Source organism: Pleurodeles waltl, chromosome 9 (assembly GCF_031143425.1).
Source record: "Pleurodeles waltl isolate 20211129_DDA chromosome 9, aPleWal1.hap1.20221129, whole genome shotgun sequence".
Lineage (NCBI taxonomy): Eukaryota > Metazoa > Chordata > Amphibia > Caudata > Salamandridae > Pleurodeles > Pleurodeles waltl.
The window spans coordinates 525,065,149-525,083,340 of record NC_090448.1 but is presented as its reverse complement, the minus strand read 5'-3'; the positions used below and the strand labels follow the sequence as shown (position 1 = coordinate 525,083,340).

The 18,192-nt window shown below is 39.6% G+C and overlaps 1 protein-coding gene across 3 annotated transcripts in view; it reads left to right on the top strand.

Annotated features, from left to right (window-relative positions):
- PCNX4 (pecanex 4) overlaps positions 1-18,192 on the top strand; it is a 312,316-nt gene that overhangs the window by 236,006 nt on the left and 58,118 nt on the right. For all 3 annotated transcript variants that reach the window (XM_069207422.1, XM_069207423.1, XM_069207424.1), the window contains exons 9-10: positions 13,288-14,348; positions 14,686-14,872. In XM_069207422.1, the coding sequence (XP_069063523.1) occupies positions 13,288-14,348; positions 14,686-14,872 (1,248 nt within the window). The remainder of the gene's footprint in view (positions 1-13,287; positions 14,349-14,685; positions 14,873-18,192) is intronic.

Sequence of the window (18,192 nt, the reverse complement as noted above, 5' to 3'; positions counted from 1 at the left end):
GAGAGTGCTTTAAAAGACACTCAGTGATTGAAGGGGTTATTATTTTGGCTTTCCCACTAACCTGGTTGTTGGATCCAGAGATGATTTAGACAGTTTCCGTGCCACAAATATTTTACTTTGTTGATATGACTGTAATGCTTAGAACATCCCTTGGAGGGCACCCTTTACAAATTAGCATTTATAATAAACATGGTCATGTAACTATATAGTTTGCCCCTAGAGGACGTAATCGAACAAAAATAAAATGACAATAAATAATGTAGTGTAACCATATATTTAGCCCGTAGAGGGCATAATGCATTACATATTTTTTGAGAAGTAACAGGCCTATAGCTATGATATTACAATAAGGCCCTTAAAACACAAGCTATTCTCAGCTGTAAAACAAAAGTTCCAGCCATGAGACGGTTTAAAAAGACAGCGAATTGTGGGCAGGCTTATTATTTTGGGGTCCCCATTAACCTAGTGTAAGGACCCAGTGATGAAGTACACAGAAAGAGCACATTGTTGTGAACATTTTGATGGTGGTCCTTTTGTCCTAGGACCACCACATACTGAGGATGAGCAACAATATGTTGTAAAAGTAATGCCCTGCAAAGCATTATGGGGAGACTTTCCATGACACCAATATTTTAGTATATTGATATGATTGTAATGCTTAGAACAGCCCCTATAGGACACCACAATGAAAATAGTATTTGTAATAAACATGGTCATGTAATTATATAGTTAACCCCTAGAATAGATAACCACACAACAAGTAAATGGCAATAAATAATGCAGTATAACCATGTGTTTAATTTAATTGAGTACACTGTTCCAATGAGGAATATGTGTCAGAATTCGACAAGGCACATCTAGAAGCAAATACCCTCACACACCCAAAGGATGTCATGCTTCATCATAGGGTTTGCTCCTTGTCAGACTGGCGCTGCAATGTCTGACGGGCCCACCGCAAGGGGGGCACTTTGGCTGGAGATCTTGACTAGAGCTCTGTGCTGTCGTAGGTGAGGAGTATATTCAATCCTCTGGACAGAATAGGAAAGAGAGAGAGGAGGGATAGATAAAATTGGCTCCAGAACCCCTAAACACACTACACTTTATTGAGCCATGCATGGTCTGGGTCAAGGTTAAAAACGAAGGGGAGTGAAATAGAGAGAATGCTCGATGACTCTACCAATAGGATAAGGTGAGGAAGTGGAAATTACCATCAACCATCACTGTATGTCAACATGTTTCGCACCCAAAACATTCAAAGGGATCTGGTGGTTCTTCGTCAGGACCAACTAACAAAAAGAAAAAACACTTCTCCTAGGTTATTTAAAGAGACCTCAATGTGTCAGAAACCTAAATAAACCTTTTACCTATGGTATTCTACCAAAACTTGTGGTATAGCCTGTGGAAACAAGAGAGACACATAAGAAATTGTAAATTCAGCTCAGAAACATTTTGTAGAAACCATGTGTTTAGCCCTAAGAGGGCATAGTTCATTACACATTTTGCCAAATAACTGGCCTATAGCAATGATATTATTACAAACAAGGCCCTTAAAACAAAAGCTATTCCCAGCTTTAAAACAAACGTGTGGGGATCCAGAGGTAATGTAGACAGAGCACGGTGTTGTGAACGTTTTGGTTGTTGTCCCATTGTCCTGGGACCACCACAGGCTGAGTTATGAGCAAAAATGTTTTGTAAAAGTAATGCCCTGCAAAGCATTATGGGTCAAATTCCCCAAATGTAGTGAATATTGTAGTATCAGCTCTCCTGCTGTGCCGGGAGAGCCGCTTTCGCTTTGAGGATTTCTGTTTTAGGTAAAGCATTTACCAATTTCAGGGGAGAGTCTCAAGAAATTACTTCAATTAGGTAACTGTGAACAATGTGACCAGCGCTCTAATACTGCCGATCTAGTTCACACTATTGTGCCTGTTTGTGCTGTGAGCACCATGCAGCACGAATGGGAGGCAAAAGGAAAAAAAACAGTTTACCCACGCTGAAGTATATCGGCAATTACCAATGACAAGGGATGTTTGAAAAGGCAAGCCCACGAACAAGTGGAAGTGGTGGGCGTGTTTAAAAGCCCACAATACTAACAACAGGTCGAAGTGCTTGACTGCTTGACCTAAAAATGCAGGACAAGCGACCTCTACAAACCCCCAGAGGACTGCCTGCCCAGCATAGGACAAAGTGCTACCAAGATAGATAGATGTTAATTGTTTAGTTAGTTAAAACCATAACAATATAGAAAATGTTATACAATAATCTTGCATCTTAAAAATGCAACAATAGCAACCTTATTCATTTAAACAAACTCCTTTACAATTCGTTATCTTCTCCCTTTCAATATATTTAAATACACAATATGATAACTTGTTTGAGCTGTTCAATACCCCATAACAATTAATTCACTTCATAAAGACATAATGCAGCCTATTTTTACATAAAAATATTTATTGATACCATTGGATATCTATCGCATAGTTAAAGTGCAAATAACTAAAAAGAGCCCCTTTCCAGCAGATTGGGTTGGGCCATCGTTCCGATCCTTATTCTCCCACTGAGGGAGGATGGCGTCCTTTCTGTCTTGTGGACTCTGTCTTCCGTCCCCTCCCAAGGGGACCTTGGTGGCAAGTTGAGGCGCTGGGAAGATTGGATAGCATTTCTGAGGCACTCTGCTGCAGCCTTTCAGACTTTTGTTAAGTTTCCGTTACTCTATTACTCTACAATCCAACTAACAAACTCACCAATCCTCCGCTCAAAATAACTCATACTTACACTGTCTCATATTTCTCTATACTAATCCACCACTAATCCTTTTGGGTTCCAGAGTAGCGTGCTACTCACCGAAAAGCTCTGTTATGCCTAGTAAGGGGTAGTAAGCGCTATATAAATACAATAACAATAAAGCTTTGAGGATATGCATGGCAGATACTAGGAGCTGTGTTATTTACTCTGTTGCCTGTTACTTAAACTCCATACAGCATCTCAAGGAAAGAGGTAATAAGTTACCAATGCACCACACACTTTAATTCTAAATGGTGTCATGACTCTTAAGTGATTTTAAGTGATTTTCAGCTTTTCCTCAAGGACCATTATTAGGCAATACGGCTTCGTTCAAAGGCCCTTTTAAGTTACAGGCTTCTTGGAAACTGAATTTCTTTAAATGTTTTTATTAACTTGATTCTGCTTTGTTATGTTTTACATTGATGTTGTTATGTGCACTTTTATGTTTTTTATAACCAAAATAAAATTAATGATGATGATTGTTAGAAATGGGGTCTCTGGTTGGCACTCATTGGAAGCAGGGACCCTCACTCTAGTCAGGGCAAGGGAGATACTCACTTAACAGGGCTCGATAAATCTGCTCGACCACTTGCTATGGTGAGTTTTATTTTATGAGGTTGAGCTATTTTTAGATTCCACTCCTCCCTTTTGGGGAGCAGACAAAGAAGAGGTGTTCTGTTCAGTCAGAAACCGAATTAGCAATTAAGATGCCAGTTTGTCTTCTTGCAGTGCAAATATTTTTTTTTGTGACTGCAGAGTTCCAGGATTTTGTAAGGTGAACTATCTGACCTATGTGAAATGAAAGGCTTTTGGTATCTGTTTTTTCCTAACGCACAACATTTATATACCTAAGTCAACTTTACAAATGTTTCAAAATATATTTCATTAGCTGTGAAAGACCATTTTTTTGTACTTCTGTCTGATGAAAAAAATATTTTAATAGGCTGAAAAAAAGGTCAGAACACTTTACATGGTGATGTGCAAATGATAAATGTTTTATGGATTCCAGTTTTCACAGATTATTGTTAATACACTATATCGTTTTATTGCTGCAAGTTAGTGGGAAGGTTAATGGACATTTCTTGGAAATTTACTGTCTGTAAATGGCAGTGCGCTACCACATCACGCTTTAGTAATATATTTATTTAAAGTGAGTATTTAAACATAAACTGAGAAACTCTCCTGCCCTAATGGCAAAGCTATTCTTAAACTAAGAGGCAAATCATGCATGGATCATGTGTACCCTATATGTGGGCTATATTTATTATACATGGAGCAAACGTTTAGTGTATTTAATCAAACAAAACAGTATTTTTTCACAGCAGAAATGCTGAACTCTCATATTTGAAGGTGCACTCATATGTGAGAATGAAGAAAAAGGTGACTGTAAAATCCAATATTTGCCTAGGATCTCACAATTTGAGACCCGTTTCCGGGTCATGTACATTACAGTTAGGTCGAGTAGATTATTCAAGCTACTCGACCTGTAGGTCTAGTAAAATGTTTATGATTTTTCGAGGCCTGCTTAAGATAACCCCTGCTCACACTGTTGGTAGCTTGGCACAAGCAGTCAGGCTTATCTCAAAGGCAAGGTTTAAAGTATTTGTACCAAAACACACAGTAATACAGTGAAAACACTACAAAATGGACGCCACACCAGTTTAGAAAAATAGGCAATATTTATGTAAATCAAACAAGACCAGAAAGACAAAAATCCAACATACATAAAGTTATGCATTTTTAAAAGTAGTCCTACACCATAGAAAACAATGAAAACGTTGTTGTTACGCAAAGTACCTGGTTTGCGGCAAAAATAAAGCCACACGGGCGAGCGTGTGTCGAAAAAGTCAGCGATGCGTTGATTCCTTTCTTGCAAGTGAGGCCATGCATCGTATCGTCTCCGGTTGGGTAGGCGTTTTTCTCTCCTGCAAGAGAGTGATGCGTCAATTTCCAATTGGGCACCTCAGACCCACGCAGGTTCATGCTGATTTTGACACCCGGGTGCACGGTGATGGTAAACCGTGCTGCCTGGGGTTGCTTTGTTTTCAGCAGCCACAAGCGGGTGTTGTGTCGTTTCCCCAGCTGCGATGCAGGTAGTGCGCCGATTTCTCCGCCACGATGCAGGTGGCGCATCATTTTTACAGCTGTGTTGCATTTGGTGTGTCAAAATGTTCCCGGCACGGCTCCTGTGCGTGGATTTCAGTCTTTGTTCGCCAGCTTCACCTTTCAAGGGTCCAGGGACTGGAGTGGGCACCACGTGGCAGGGTAGGAGTCTCAGCAGAAAGTCCAGGTGCTGGCAGAGGAAGTCTTTGATGGCTCTGAAACTTCAAAACAGGGGGCAAGCTAAATCCAAGCCCTTTGAGACACTTCACAAGCAAGAAAATACCACAGAGTCCAGACTTTGTCCTCTTTCAGGCAGAAGCAGCAACTGCAGGCCAATCCAGCAAAGCACAGTCACAGGCAAAGGGGCAGTACTCCTCCTCCAGCTCTTCAGCTCTTCTCCTTGGCAGAGGCTCCTCTTGTTTCCAGAAGTAATCTGAAAATCTGGGGGTTTGGGTCCACTACTTATACCCCTTTCTGCCTTTGAAGTAGGCAAGCTTCAAAGGAAAGTCTCTGTTGTTCACAAAATCCTGTGTTGCCTAGGCCTTGCCCCAGACACACACCAGGGGGTTGGAGACTGCATTGTGTAAGGGCAAACACAGCCCATTCAAGTGTAAGTGCCAGCTCCTCCCTCCTGGCCGATCAGGATATGCAGGCTACATCCTAACTCCCTTTGTGTCACTGTCTAGTGGAGCTTCGCAAACAGCCCGACTGTCAGTCTGACCTAGACAGGGAATACACAAGCAGACAGAGTCACATAATGGTTTAAGCAAGAAAAGGCCCACTTTCTAAAAGTGCCATTTTCAAACCTGCAACCTAGAAACCAACTCTACTAAAAGATGTATTTTCAAATTGTGAGTTCAGAGACCCCAAACTCCATCTCTATCTGCTCCCAAAGGGAAACAGCACTTAAAAGTTATTTAATGGCAGCCCCCATGTTAACTTATGCAAGAGATAGGCCTTGTAACAGTGAAAACCGAATTTGTCAGTATTTCGCTGTTAGGACATGTAAAACACACCAGTACATGTCCTACCTTTAATATACACTGCACCCTGCCCATGGGGCTATCTAGGGCCTACCTTAGGAGTGCCTTACATGTATAAAAGGGAATGTTTGGGCCTGGCAAGTGGGTACACTTGCCAGGTCGAATTGGCAGTTTAAAACTGCACATACAGACCCTGCAGGGGCAGGTCTGAGCCATGTTTACAGGGCTACTCATGTCTGTGGCACAATCAGTGATGCAGGCCCACAAGAAGCATTTGATTTACAGGCCATGGGCACCTCTAATGCACTTTTTCAGGAGACTTATTAGTAAATCAAATATGGCAATCATGGAAAAGCCAATTACATATGCAATTTACACAGGGAGCACTTGCACTTTTGCACACATCAGCAGTGGTAAAGTGCCAAGAGTACCAAAACCATCAAAAATCAAGTCCAGCACACAGTCAAAAAATAGGAAGCAGAGGCAAACCGACAGGGGAAGCCTACGCCAAGGATGCCAGGTCTAACAATAATTATTCTGCACTTCCTTTTGATTGACTGCAAGGAAACATAATTGTCTTTCTCATTGTGTCTTATTCTTTGGCTTATTTAGTTTCTCGCTTTCCCTTTTCCCACAAAGTTCTTATGATTTAGGCGTTCACCTTGATTTAAGAAATGCAGTTTCTTGACAAGTCGAAAGCATTCTGCAGCTTCCTGCTTTCAAAATTCAGGATCAAGAACCGTACTTATATTTTGATAATATTGTCATATATCGGAACATTTGACCTGATTCCACTGGTTGCTCATTCCTTAAAAGGATCGTCTTCAAAGACTTTTGCATTCTGCAAAGAATCTTCTGTGATTGTGGTCAACTATTCATACTGAGAAAATTTACTAATCAAGCACCCAGTCATCTATTATTCCATTCACAAGTGATGTGAAGTGTTATGGAGGTAGAGTTTTTCAGTTTAGAGGAGCCACTTCAAGCAGTACTCCATTACATGTTCAGCCTAAGTCAGACCACATTAAATACGGGAGAAAGCAATAGATATGGTTTATTACCATCTAAATATGTCAGACTTCAGGATTTGGTTTCTGTCTATTCTCCAGGAGCTCCAAGACAGCTTGTTAGAGTGAACACTCCTTTAGAAAAATATACAAATATTGAGAATACTTGGGTTCACATAATACATAGCATGCCGATGTTAACGTTATTATGGATATTTGTTTGATAGTTTAATAAGCCCCAGTAGGCTGAAGCAGTCTGCAAAAGCTGTCTGCCAGTTAATGGGTAGCGACATCTGAGATACAGCATTAATGATTGGTTACATTTATATATTAGTTACTAAGGGGCCTATGTATGCCTTTTGATTTTTTTGCCATTATTTCTCAAAGTAAACCTTGGTGAAACCTGTGTGCAAGACTTCCTTCCCCTCCCCATGCTCGGAGCCAATATCAGCTTGCTGTAGAATTGAATTAAAAAATAATTTCAGACGCAGGTCCCCAAGTTTCTCAATATGTACAAGAATGCTCTTGAAATGCATAATGTAACCCAGATCACTAAGAAAGAGCTTATTTTATTCCTCTAGCCTGGCTTTGTAGATGTCATTATCACTTTGAATATTTATAACAACGTGTGGTAGGCATTGTGGTGGCCAGTCATTGCCCCCACTGATGCCAATTATTGATCCTAGTAGACAAATCAGGTTTTTCATTATGTTCTATATAATTCACTGTAAGGCTCCTGTTTGATATCTCATACCAGAAGAATCAGTGGGATTCTTTTTCCATCTCCCGTTTTGAAGCACATAAAGCTTTTTATTACTTGGAATAACTTTTCTTTCTTGATGTTGCTGAGATTCTGTAGATATGTAACAACTGGTTGTGCTACTATTGGGTGGTTCAGTTGCCTGAATGGTGTCGTTCAATAGAGTGTTGACCATTTTGCACTGAATAGAGGGACTACCCAGGACAGCTCAATGAGATCTTTGTTTGTCCTTGTGATTGAACTGAACAACTAAATGCATATAAATTCATCCACAGTGGAGATCGTCTTTTTATTTTTAATATTTTTGTCATAAATGTTTCCCTGTATGTAGATCAGTGGTTCTTAACCTGTGATCCGGGGGCCCCTGGAGTCTGCAAACCCTCAGGGGGTCCAAGAACGCTTACAAAATGAAATAATACTAACAACTTAATAAAGGAAAAATGTAAAATTGTGAAAAAGTTACGAATTTCTGTAAATGTGAAGGAATTTGAAATTGGAAGCTAATTAGTAATTTCAAATAGATTTGTGGGAGCAGTGCAGGTGCATCAAACAGGATAAAGTACCCAGTGAGTGGCCTCAATTGAATTTAGAAAAGCTCGGACCTTCCCATTATAATTTATATCTATATATCTTTTTAAATGTTGATTGTGAATTAAATTAACTGTTTCATCATTTTTGTACTTGTTTGATGATTTTTTTTTGTATTGTATTGTGGTTCAAATCATCGAAAATGCTTAGACTAGGGTCCACGGCTCCCAGTAATGACTGTGTGTGGGAGGGGGGTGTATTACTGTAACGAATAATTGGCCATCCTTGAATTCCAGTACTGATTGAGTAGGGGTCCACAAAATTCAAAAGGTTAAGAACGACTGATGGAGATTAGATATTTATATGCAAAAATAGAGAGCTATAGTCCGAATATACTGCCTGATGTTACAGATGTAATAATGTGTTGTTCATACTGTCACCCTACTGTTAAATGTGGTACGTCTGCTGAAAAGGGGGAAGATTGGGGATGAGGGCAGGGAAAGGAAATGGGGCAGGGTGGATTTTGCTTTTAAAGCTTCCTAGAAAGCTTGATATTCAGTCGCACCCATTCACCAGATTTAATTTCATGTGTACACTGTATGTCACGCGGTGTTTAATAAAAATGATCTTAAAAAAAAAAGTGGTACTTCTGACGTATATTGGGGCATAGCAAAGGCATATTGGACAAATATGGTTTTGCACTGTGAATCTTTTTCGGATTCACATGTTGTGCATTATTCTGACTTCTAGTGGTTGGGTCTTCATTGTAGTGTGTGTTTTATTTTTTTGTTTGTGTTTTTTTTACTTGGCGTCATCAAAGACCATTTAGTGATGTCCTTATCCTTGTGATGTCAGATGTACGCCAGGTAGTTTGAAGGGAACAACGTCCAGAGCAGCTTTTTTAGTGGCAGAGGAAGAGGACAGGCCCGGGTCCTCTGCGAAGTGAGTCATTCAAGCCCCCTGCCGCCCATAAAAACCACCAACACACACCAGTAGAGGCTGAATAGGGGAGTGGGCGGCAATCTCCTCAGACAACTGGATACTCTACATTACACAACACAGATGTTTCATCAAACTGATGAACGGATCAAAAAGGCACAGCAAAGAAGCATTGCATTATCTTGTCTTCTGCAGGAAGTGCAATAACTCTTGCAAAAGCAAGAAATAGAAAGGGTACCTGAATAAAGGAGATCATCATAGGGGTTGCTCAGGATATTTATTTTCTGGCAATAAAAGATCAGTCCTTAAGATCGATACTAGACCTGGGCTACTGAAAAGATGCATCAATATACAGTGATTCAATGATCCCCAAAGAAGGGAGATTGCATTGCTATTATGAACCTCATAGACACCCAATTGAAAATACCAATGCACCACAGCCATAAGAAGGTCATCAGACGTATTGTGGACAAGATACATTATTAGTTCGAAGTACTACCATTTGGGATAAAATCTGCACCCAGGGTATTCACATAGTGTTAGTAGTCGCACATTTAAAGAAGGGGGGAAATCCACATGCCAGTGGACGACTGGCTGGTAAAGATGAGTAATCAAAACAATGCCATAAGGACATTCAAACAGTAATGCTAACATCTCACAGACTAGGTATTTCCATAATTCTGGAGACATTTTCCCCGACAGCAAAGCTGGACAAGGTGTTCGTAGGCGCAACACTTAACTCAAAGGAAGAAAAGGCATTCCCAGCATACAAAAGAGCACTTGGATTTAGACAGCAAACTCTCCTTTACCAAAGGGGGCATTTTCTGATAGTGAACTATAAAGAAGATGATGGATATGATGGTCTCCTGTAATACCGCCCATTATGCTTGCCAGTTTACACATGTGCCCCATCCACAAGTGCCTACTGAGCAAATGTATACAGGGAGCTGGGGGGATCTAGTGGTTGTCACGCAGATTGTGCAGAAAAGATACAGCAGTGGCACATGAAAAATATCCCTATAGGAAAACCATTCAAGCTCCCAACTTCCACAGTGACCATTTACCACAGATGCATCCCATACTAGTTGGGGAGCACAAAGGGTAATCTGAACATCAGAGGAATGTAGAACCCTGCAAAAGCAGTAAATCATGTGAATGCTTTGGAACTTGACAGTATTCCTAGCGCTGAAGGCCTTCTATGCCCAGATAAAAGGGAGAAGAGTCCAAATACAAACATACAACGCACTACTAAATTCAACCTCAACAAACGTGAAGATCAAGATCATATGAGCTTTCCAAACTGACCCAGAATATCTGGAAATGGGCAGGCAGTCAGCAGGGAAGGAAGTGCCTAGCACAAATAGTGAGTGAAAGATCAGTTTCTTCAAGGAGTGTGTTGAAGGTGGTACATACCTCACTAAGACTGTCATCTGAGAATTCCCTATCGTTAGACTGATGAGAGTAATTTGCATACACCTTCCCCCTAGTATCATCCATAATAAATAAGTGCAAACAGTCACGATTCATTTAGCATGATAGCACCATGATGGACAAGACAGGTGTGGTACTCTGACCTAATGGAGATCTCATAGGGAGCAGTAATATAACTACCACTTCACAGTACCTGCTGACAATGCTGGAATGCCCGGAATGCCTCCTGGAGCCAGGCTGCTTCTGACTAGCAGTGTGGCTTCTGAGACGTTAGAATTCAGACACTTTGGTCTCCCACAAAGAAGCATAGAAATCCTAAAGAAGGCTAGAAGCCCAACAACAAAAATGTGTCGCACAACAAAGTGGAACCAGTATGTTCACAGGTGAATCAGGGAAAGGGCCATTAAAAGTAGAAAGCAAGACACTAATCTCATCAGATACCTTTCTTACATTTTAGTTGTGATGCTCACCTATGCATCACTTGAGGTCTGCTTGACAAACATTATGGCACACAAGGGAACATATACGGAACACTTCTTCACTGCACTAGTTTCAAGAGATTCCTGGAGAGACCAAGTAGAATGGCCCCACCACAGGCAGCATGCACATCCATGTAGAATTTGAAATTGTTGCTCCTACAGCTAATGAAGCATCGTTTTAAATCAATGTGTAGAGCAGAACTGAGATATTTAACGTTGAAAACAGTCTTCAGAGGAGCCATCACATGACTTTGCAGTCAGCGAATTGTAAGCACTGACAGCAAAGGAGTTCTACTGATAAATACACAAGGACAGGTTGGTGATGAGAACAAATCCAACATGGAGTGACACTGGAGAAGCTGAGGGCTTGCTCCCACCAGGAAAAAGGGGCAACACTTGTCTTTCTGGCAAACGTTTCAGTTAGCAACATATTTAGGGCAGTGATATGGTCATCCATTCATACCTTAACCAAACAGTATTGTGTGGATATTCGAGCCAAAATAGAGGCACAGGTGGGAAACAAGGTATTAAAATTCCTGTTTGCTAGAACACACTCATTTCAACCTACCCTGTTGTAGGAGAGTAATTTATTAAAGCAATGGACAACATGTGAATGCAGAAAAGATTCCGTTGCAAAACTACGTTGCCCAGGGAAAAAAAAGAAACCAGACTACTAACGATAATTTTGGACCCAACCAATAGATGCCATAATGATGCATGGCATGTGATTCTTCAAACTGCAAAACGTCTCCTATTGGTAAGTAACTATTTTGTTACCACCATCATTATGGGTTGAAATGGGCACTTATTCTTTCGCTTTCTATCAGACAAACGTTGCTGAAACTCAGGACTAGTTAGCGATTGTGGTATCCAAGTGGTCAGATTAGCTAATATCAAAGATGACTGAAATTAGTTTCGCCAGAATCCTTTATTTCTGTGATTTAATCATACATGTTCCCAGGGCACACACTAAAACTAGTCTTTTAAGAAGAGGTTTGCAAAAGTATTTGTGTGGCAGCTGCCTTATATTTTATTGGTATCTGCAGTCATGTGATTAACAGAGTAACAACATTTTGATAGTAGGGTAGCCTGTGCAAACTTAAATCAATTTATAAATGTTTCAGGCTGCATTGATTTTAAAGCGGTGTATAATGATTGTCATTTTTTTATTGTGATTTGAGAATCGACTGCTGCACACTTGGCTTTAACAAAAGCAATTCTTTTTCTCAGTCCTTCACGATTATACTGCTGTAATCTTCTGTCTAATCAGTGCATATACACCACTGCAGAATCTACCAGTAGCTCATCCTCTTGCAGAGTATGGTCTCTGGAAGATCGACTGTAAGATTCCCCAGAATTCATTTATGCTCATGTTGCTTCCCCTTCTATATGGAACACCCAGAGCCTCGATATTTTATCAATGCCTACATTTTGACTGTCATATTGCTAAGTTGGATGATTTTGCTCCTGAAGACATTTGTTTATTGAACATTTGGCTCCAGCAGTTGGAACGATTAAAAAAAATGGTAGATAAAACACAGTGCATCAATGAATGCATTTTAAACTCTGTTTGCACCTCCATACTAATCACCAAGCTTAATTGTGATTTCACCTCTCATCTACCCTGCACAGTCTTTATAACATTGCCACCAGGAAGTGTTCTGCCATGGTAGTATTTCTAGAGGCAAGTGCACGTACGATTTTGGATTCTCGGACCGAACACTAATGGACAGCAACATGCACCTCACTCTGCATATATCCTTCGACTATCATCAACTAATTGACTATACCAACTTTATCGCTCCAGAAGGATCCTGTAATTGCCTTCAGTAAATTTTAACTATATGCAGTTTATTTCTCAGAGGAGGAAAGCTTTCCGTAGTATGCCATTGAAACTTAATACCAAGTTAGTGGAATTTGTATTGGTTGAACACTGTGTGTAAGTTAGATATGATCTATTGTGGGTCCCTAACAATCTAACTTAAAGCTGAATGAAAATGAGCAACCTTGCCCTCTTTGATTGTTGTATGTTCAATAAAGGGAATAAACTGTTTAACAATACAAGGAATATGAAATGTGTGCATCATTTGAGCCAGTGTTGTTGATTTTTAAGTTGTTAGTTTACATTTGGTTATTGTTATTGTTTTATGAACTGTATCCTATTTATTTTTAGAATATATTGTGCAGAAAAAGAAATGCTTCTTTTAAGATTGACAAGAAAGGAACCTCATTTTTGTAGCCTGAAAATGCTTATAATTTTATCTTTTATGTCTTAGGGACTAGAGTTGCAGGAAACATCCTGTCATACTGCAGAAGCTCGGAGAGTGGACGAGGTCTTTGAAATGGCCTTTGAACAAGAAGAGCATGGCTCATCACTTTCTCTCAACCACCATTTTGGTAACATCTTAACTCCTTGTGCAGTTCTTCCAGTAAGATTGTATTCTGACGCAAGGAACGTTTTGTCTGGAATCATTGATGCTCATGAAAACCTGAGGCAATTCAAAGAAGATTTCATTAAAGTGCTCTTGTGGACACTTGTGCACTACTGTTACAGAAGGTCACAAACACAGACAAGTTCTGAGGACTTGTCAAACACTAAAAATAATGAAGTTATGAACTCACAAATACAAAAGCCAAATGAAATTACCAATATGTTTACAAAGTCTAAGACTGCAAAAGATGCAGTAAGTTTTACTGCTGATGCACTTGATGAGTGGTCAGATGATGATGAAGATGACCTGTTTGAGCTAGAGTCTAACAGAAGGAAAAACGTAGCAAAACATATTGGACAGCCAAGAAGTAATATGTTTACAATTCCAGGAACTATAGAAACACACAGTATGGGTGGTGACACATTGGAAGGCATATCAGCAAATAAACTCTACACTGTTGTTGGGTTTGGGCTTCCAGCTGTTGACAAAGGAAAGCAGCAGCATACAACAAGTGTTCCATTAGTGGAGTTCAGCTGCACATATTCAAAACTATTGAGCATACCAGAAGACTGGAGATCCCGGTCTTTACCCAGTTCCAGGCTCAATGAGATGAGAAAACTATTCCCTTATGACTGGTACCAATTCATTTTAAGTCAGTTGGAGTTTGATCACTTGGAACAAAAACCCTCAAACTTAGTGGAAGAAATTATTAAAGACAATGCTTTGAAAGAAATATACGTTCAGGGGATGTTCTCTTCCTATAATGGCCTGTTCGGGACTGAACATGCAGTTCCCAGTCCTAGTTACCTCTTCAGAGCCTACTCTGGTGGCTTTCCATGGTCTGTGGACCTGGACTGGTTGGAAGGAAAACCAGAATTTTTTCAACTTGCTCTAAAAGCATTTAGGTAATATCATTTTCATTTATTGATAACATGCCTTTATTTATATAGCATTGCCTTAAATGAGTTGTCAGCTTAAAGTGCAATGATTAATGTACATACCATGATTTTGAGTCCTCATTTCTTCCAATTAAATTCTGTCAACACCTAATTCAAATGTCCTAATGAAAGTGTTTTATAAGTTTTTCTTTTAATATTTTTGGAGACTAATGCTTTTGTAGTTTTTCAGTTATACTTTACTTAATCCATTTTCTTCCTTACTTTAAAATAGTACATACTTCCAGATGGAAGTCGACTTAAATATGTATTAACTATGCTACCTCTCTCTATTATATTTCTTTAGATATGCTTTTAAACTTATGGTTGATAAAGCAAGCTTGGGCCCCCTGGAAGATTTCAAGGAACTCCTTAACTACCTTGAAGAATATGAAAATGACTGGTACATAGGATTGGTATCTGATGCTGAATGGCAGCAGGCGGTTTTGCATGAAAAACCTTACCTTTTTTCCTTGGGACATGACCCTAATATGGTAAGAAAACAAATTACAACTGTAAGGATGTAATCGGAGATGAAAAACATTCTGCAAATTCGTTTTATTTGAAAATGTTAGATATGTCTTTCCTTGTTTTTGGATTGTGCATGTGAGTTTCTTTGTAGTGGCTATGTCCATAACAATCCTTGACAGTAATTGCAATACAGTATTTTCTGTGAGTGGCTGCGAAACTAAACAGTTGAAAAAAGCATCAAAATAGTTTTCATAAAACAAAAGAGGTTGTGAATACTCTGAGGTGTGACAGTCATGACTTTAGCACTTTGAACATTTAAGTAGACTTTGCCATTAGATTCCCTCTAGTAATATCTATACAGGAAACCACCGTTTCTGAAAGAAAGCAAAAAGGAATGGTTTCAGTTTTTAGCTGCTAAAAATGTGATTAAAAACTTAGTTGCTTAAAGGAAGAACAGGCTTTCAAACTCTACTGAAAAAGGGAATAACTGAGACTGGTCTTAGAAAGGTTCCTAGAATACATGTTTGGGGCCACGTCGTAGTTGCGTATATTACATATGCTATTCTGAAGTCATAGGTACAACATATTGGGACTGGCAAGTATCTACAGTAGAACAGTATGTTTTTTTAATTTAATGCGTTTCACTTAGTGCAGACTTTAATTTACAAATAAAATCTGTTTCAACAGTTTCACTGACCTAAGTAATCTATGTTGTTTTTATCATTGTTCATACATTGTTTCAACAGTAGACGTATCCGTACCTCCATTATGTCAGTTGAATATACCTGGTAGGGTAGGAGATGATGCTCATGACTAGGCAGAACCAGCAAGTTGCATAAATAAGCCCCCCTTCTATGTGTCTCCTTCCAAAGATTTGTCTCAGCTAGATAAATCAAGAAATCTGTTTTTCATGGTATTGCATTGACAGCGTCCACTGCAAAATACATAATTATATATAGAGATGTGTAATTTAAAAAAAATATGTAGTCCAAGGAACTGGATACTTTAAAATTTGCTAATATTGGGTCTTTTATCGGTTCACATGTGTGTATCATCCCCGTTGTCAGATTGGGAGTCGCATGGTAAAGACAGAGTGCAGTAGAATGTTAAACATATGCAGAAAGATTTATCAGTGTCACAAAGGTAGCCTATTCATGTCATTTTTAAAAAGATCTGAAACGCAACCAGTTAGCAAATAGCAGTCAGCAGATAACACACTCGTAACCCTTCCCTACCTCGGTCACCATGCTCAGATTTCTACTGTACATTGTGTGTGAAGAGAGTCCCCTTGCTCTGCTTAGTCAGTCAGACACATGGACTATTTTTTGTTTATTCTGTACTTTTAGAAATAATTCCATCTTCTTTAAATTCTGAATGGCTGAATCATCTGAAAAGGCTTATTTTCTGACCATGTGGAACATGTAGCAGGGAAAGACTTTGCATTCAGTCTGAAGCTCCCACAAAGACTGGATGTATTGCTTATATTCTGACAAGAAGACTAAACATTGCAAGCTATTTTGTGTCTTCCCAACAAAAACCCTTAAAGTTTGGAAGAGTAGACTGCTGTTATGGCTCCAAAATTCCAGTTAATGAAAAACCAGATTTCAGAGGAAAAATATGAAAGTACCTCCAAATTATCAGATGAAGCGCAAACAAAGAGTAAATCCTTTCTATGAGCCCTCTTGAAAACCTTTAATCTGAGCCAAAATCTTCATCCTCTGAACTACCTCCAAGAAAATCTCAGCAAATTATAAAGACAGAGGTGGTTTATTTATGTATTGATGCTGAGACAAAGAACCTCTTCAGAATCAGTTCACAGATTACATTCAGTGCCATCATCTCCAAGGAAAAGCTCTGAGAGGTTGGCTTCAAAATGTCTTTACCATCATCAGTGAGACCGTTGTCGACTAGGCTACTGTTGAAGGAAACAACACCTGCTTTGATGACTACGGCAATATCTTCAACAACACTCTCTAGTACGAGGAGGATGATTCCAACACCATCAATAGATACGGAAGGGCCCAAGGATGATGATGATAGACTTTTTGTTACCGTCATACACAGCTAAAGGTCAAGTATCAGGCCCCTGACAACAGAGGATCTCTGCTTGCCGACCTTAGCCATTTGTAACAGCCAGATACCAGAAGATCTTATCAGACTTTCCAAGGTAATGATGCTGGCCCAAAGCAATACAGATATAACCCTTATGGACAAACTTCGAGCCATCGCAGAAAGCAATGATGCAGGTTCCTGTACCATTGTGCAGGCTTCTGGAGCGTATTTCAGAGATCTACGTTTTATGCTCAAAGACTATTACAAACAATTTCTAAAGTCAACTTCTGACCCTGCAGTCGAACCTCTAAAACCCTTAGTCTCCAACTGTGTCCGGGCCTCACACAAAACTGACCACTCACCGCACTCCTGTATGCACTCCTTTTATACAAGTACCTACAACACCTTCAGCACAGCATTCTTCTCTAGCAATATACTGTAACCCAAACAAAAACATCTGGTGCGTCGTCACTCACCCACCCAAGCTGCAGAGCCTTGCAGACACAGGTCAACCACCATCCAATTTATATCCAAGTGTTCCAGAGCAATCCATGTTTATTCCATCATTTTTTAATGCTCACAGAGGTGACAAGGTTCAAAACATTTAAATGCCGAAGAAATGCCCATCCAAGCCTTAATCTCCTGCACGTTAGAACTCATATTATCTTAGGTAACCATGTAAACATTCACCCAATGCATTTCGGGCAAAAAGCCCTTCGTCAGGGATAACTGTAATGTATAAAAAAAGATCCATCAACAGCCTAGAATAATTGATCACAACATAAAATTCATATGTTACATCAAACTGAAATTGTTTTTTATATTGAAAATAAAAAGATCAACAAGTAAATCTTTGTGCTCCATATAAGTGCTAGTACATCAAAAATGAAATGTGCCCCATACTAAACAAAAAGCATGCATGTCCAAATATGCATAGCCCACACGGGAACTAAATTAATGGACTCACAGTGCTCCAAATGTATAAACTATATCTCTAATCCTTCAGCGCTGAAACAGGCCCCATGATTTCTCCAAGTGACCTCTGTAAAGGCAGCACGTTTGTGCAAACTGAGCTAAGCATTGACACGCCCACTGTGAATGCCCCAGGTGTAACCCATTCAGTTAAATATGCAGAGTGGTTTAAATGTCACTTGTGACGAGAAAAGCCAAACCAAAAACCTTGCCATTGAGCACTGTGTAAACTGGTTGACTACGAGCTAAACACAAGAGTGCATTCTAGCACTTTTCCGATAATATACTCTAACCCACCAGGCACAGACGATCCACACTC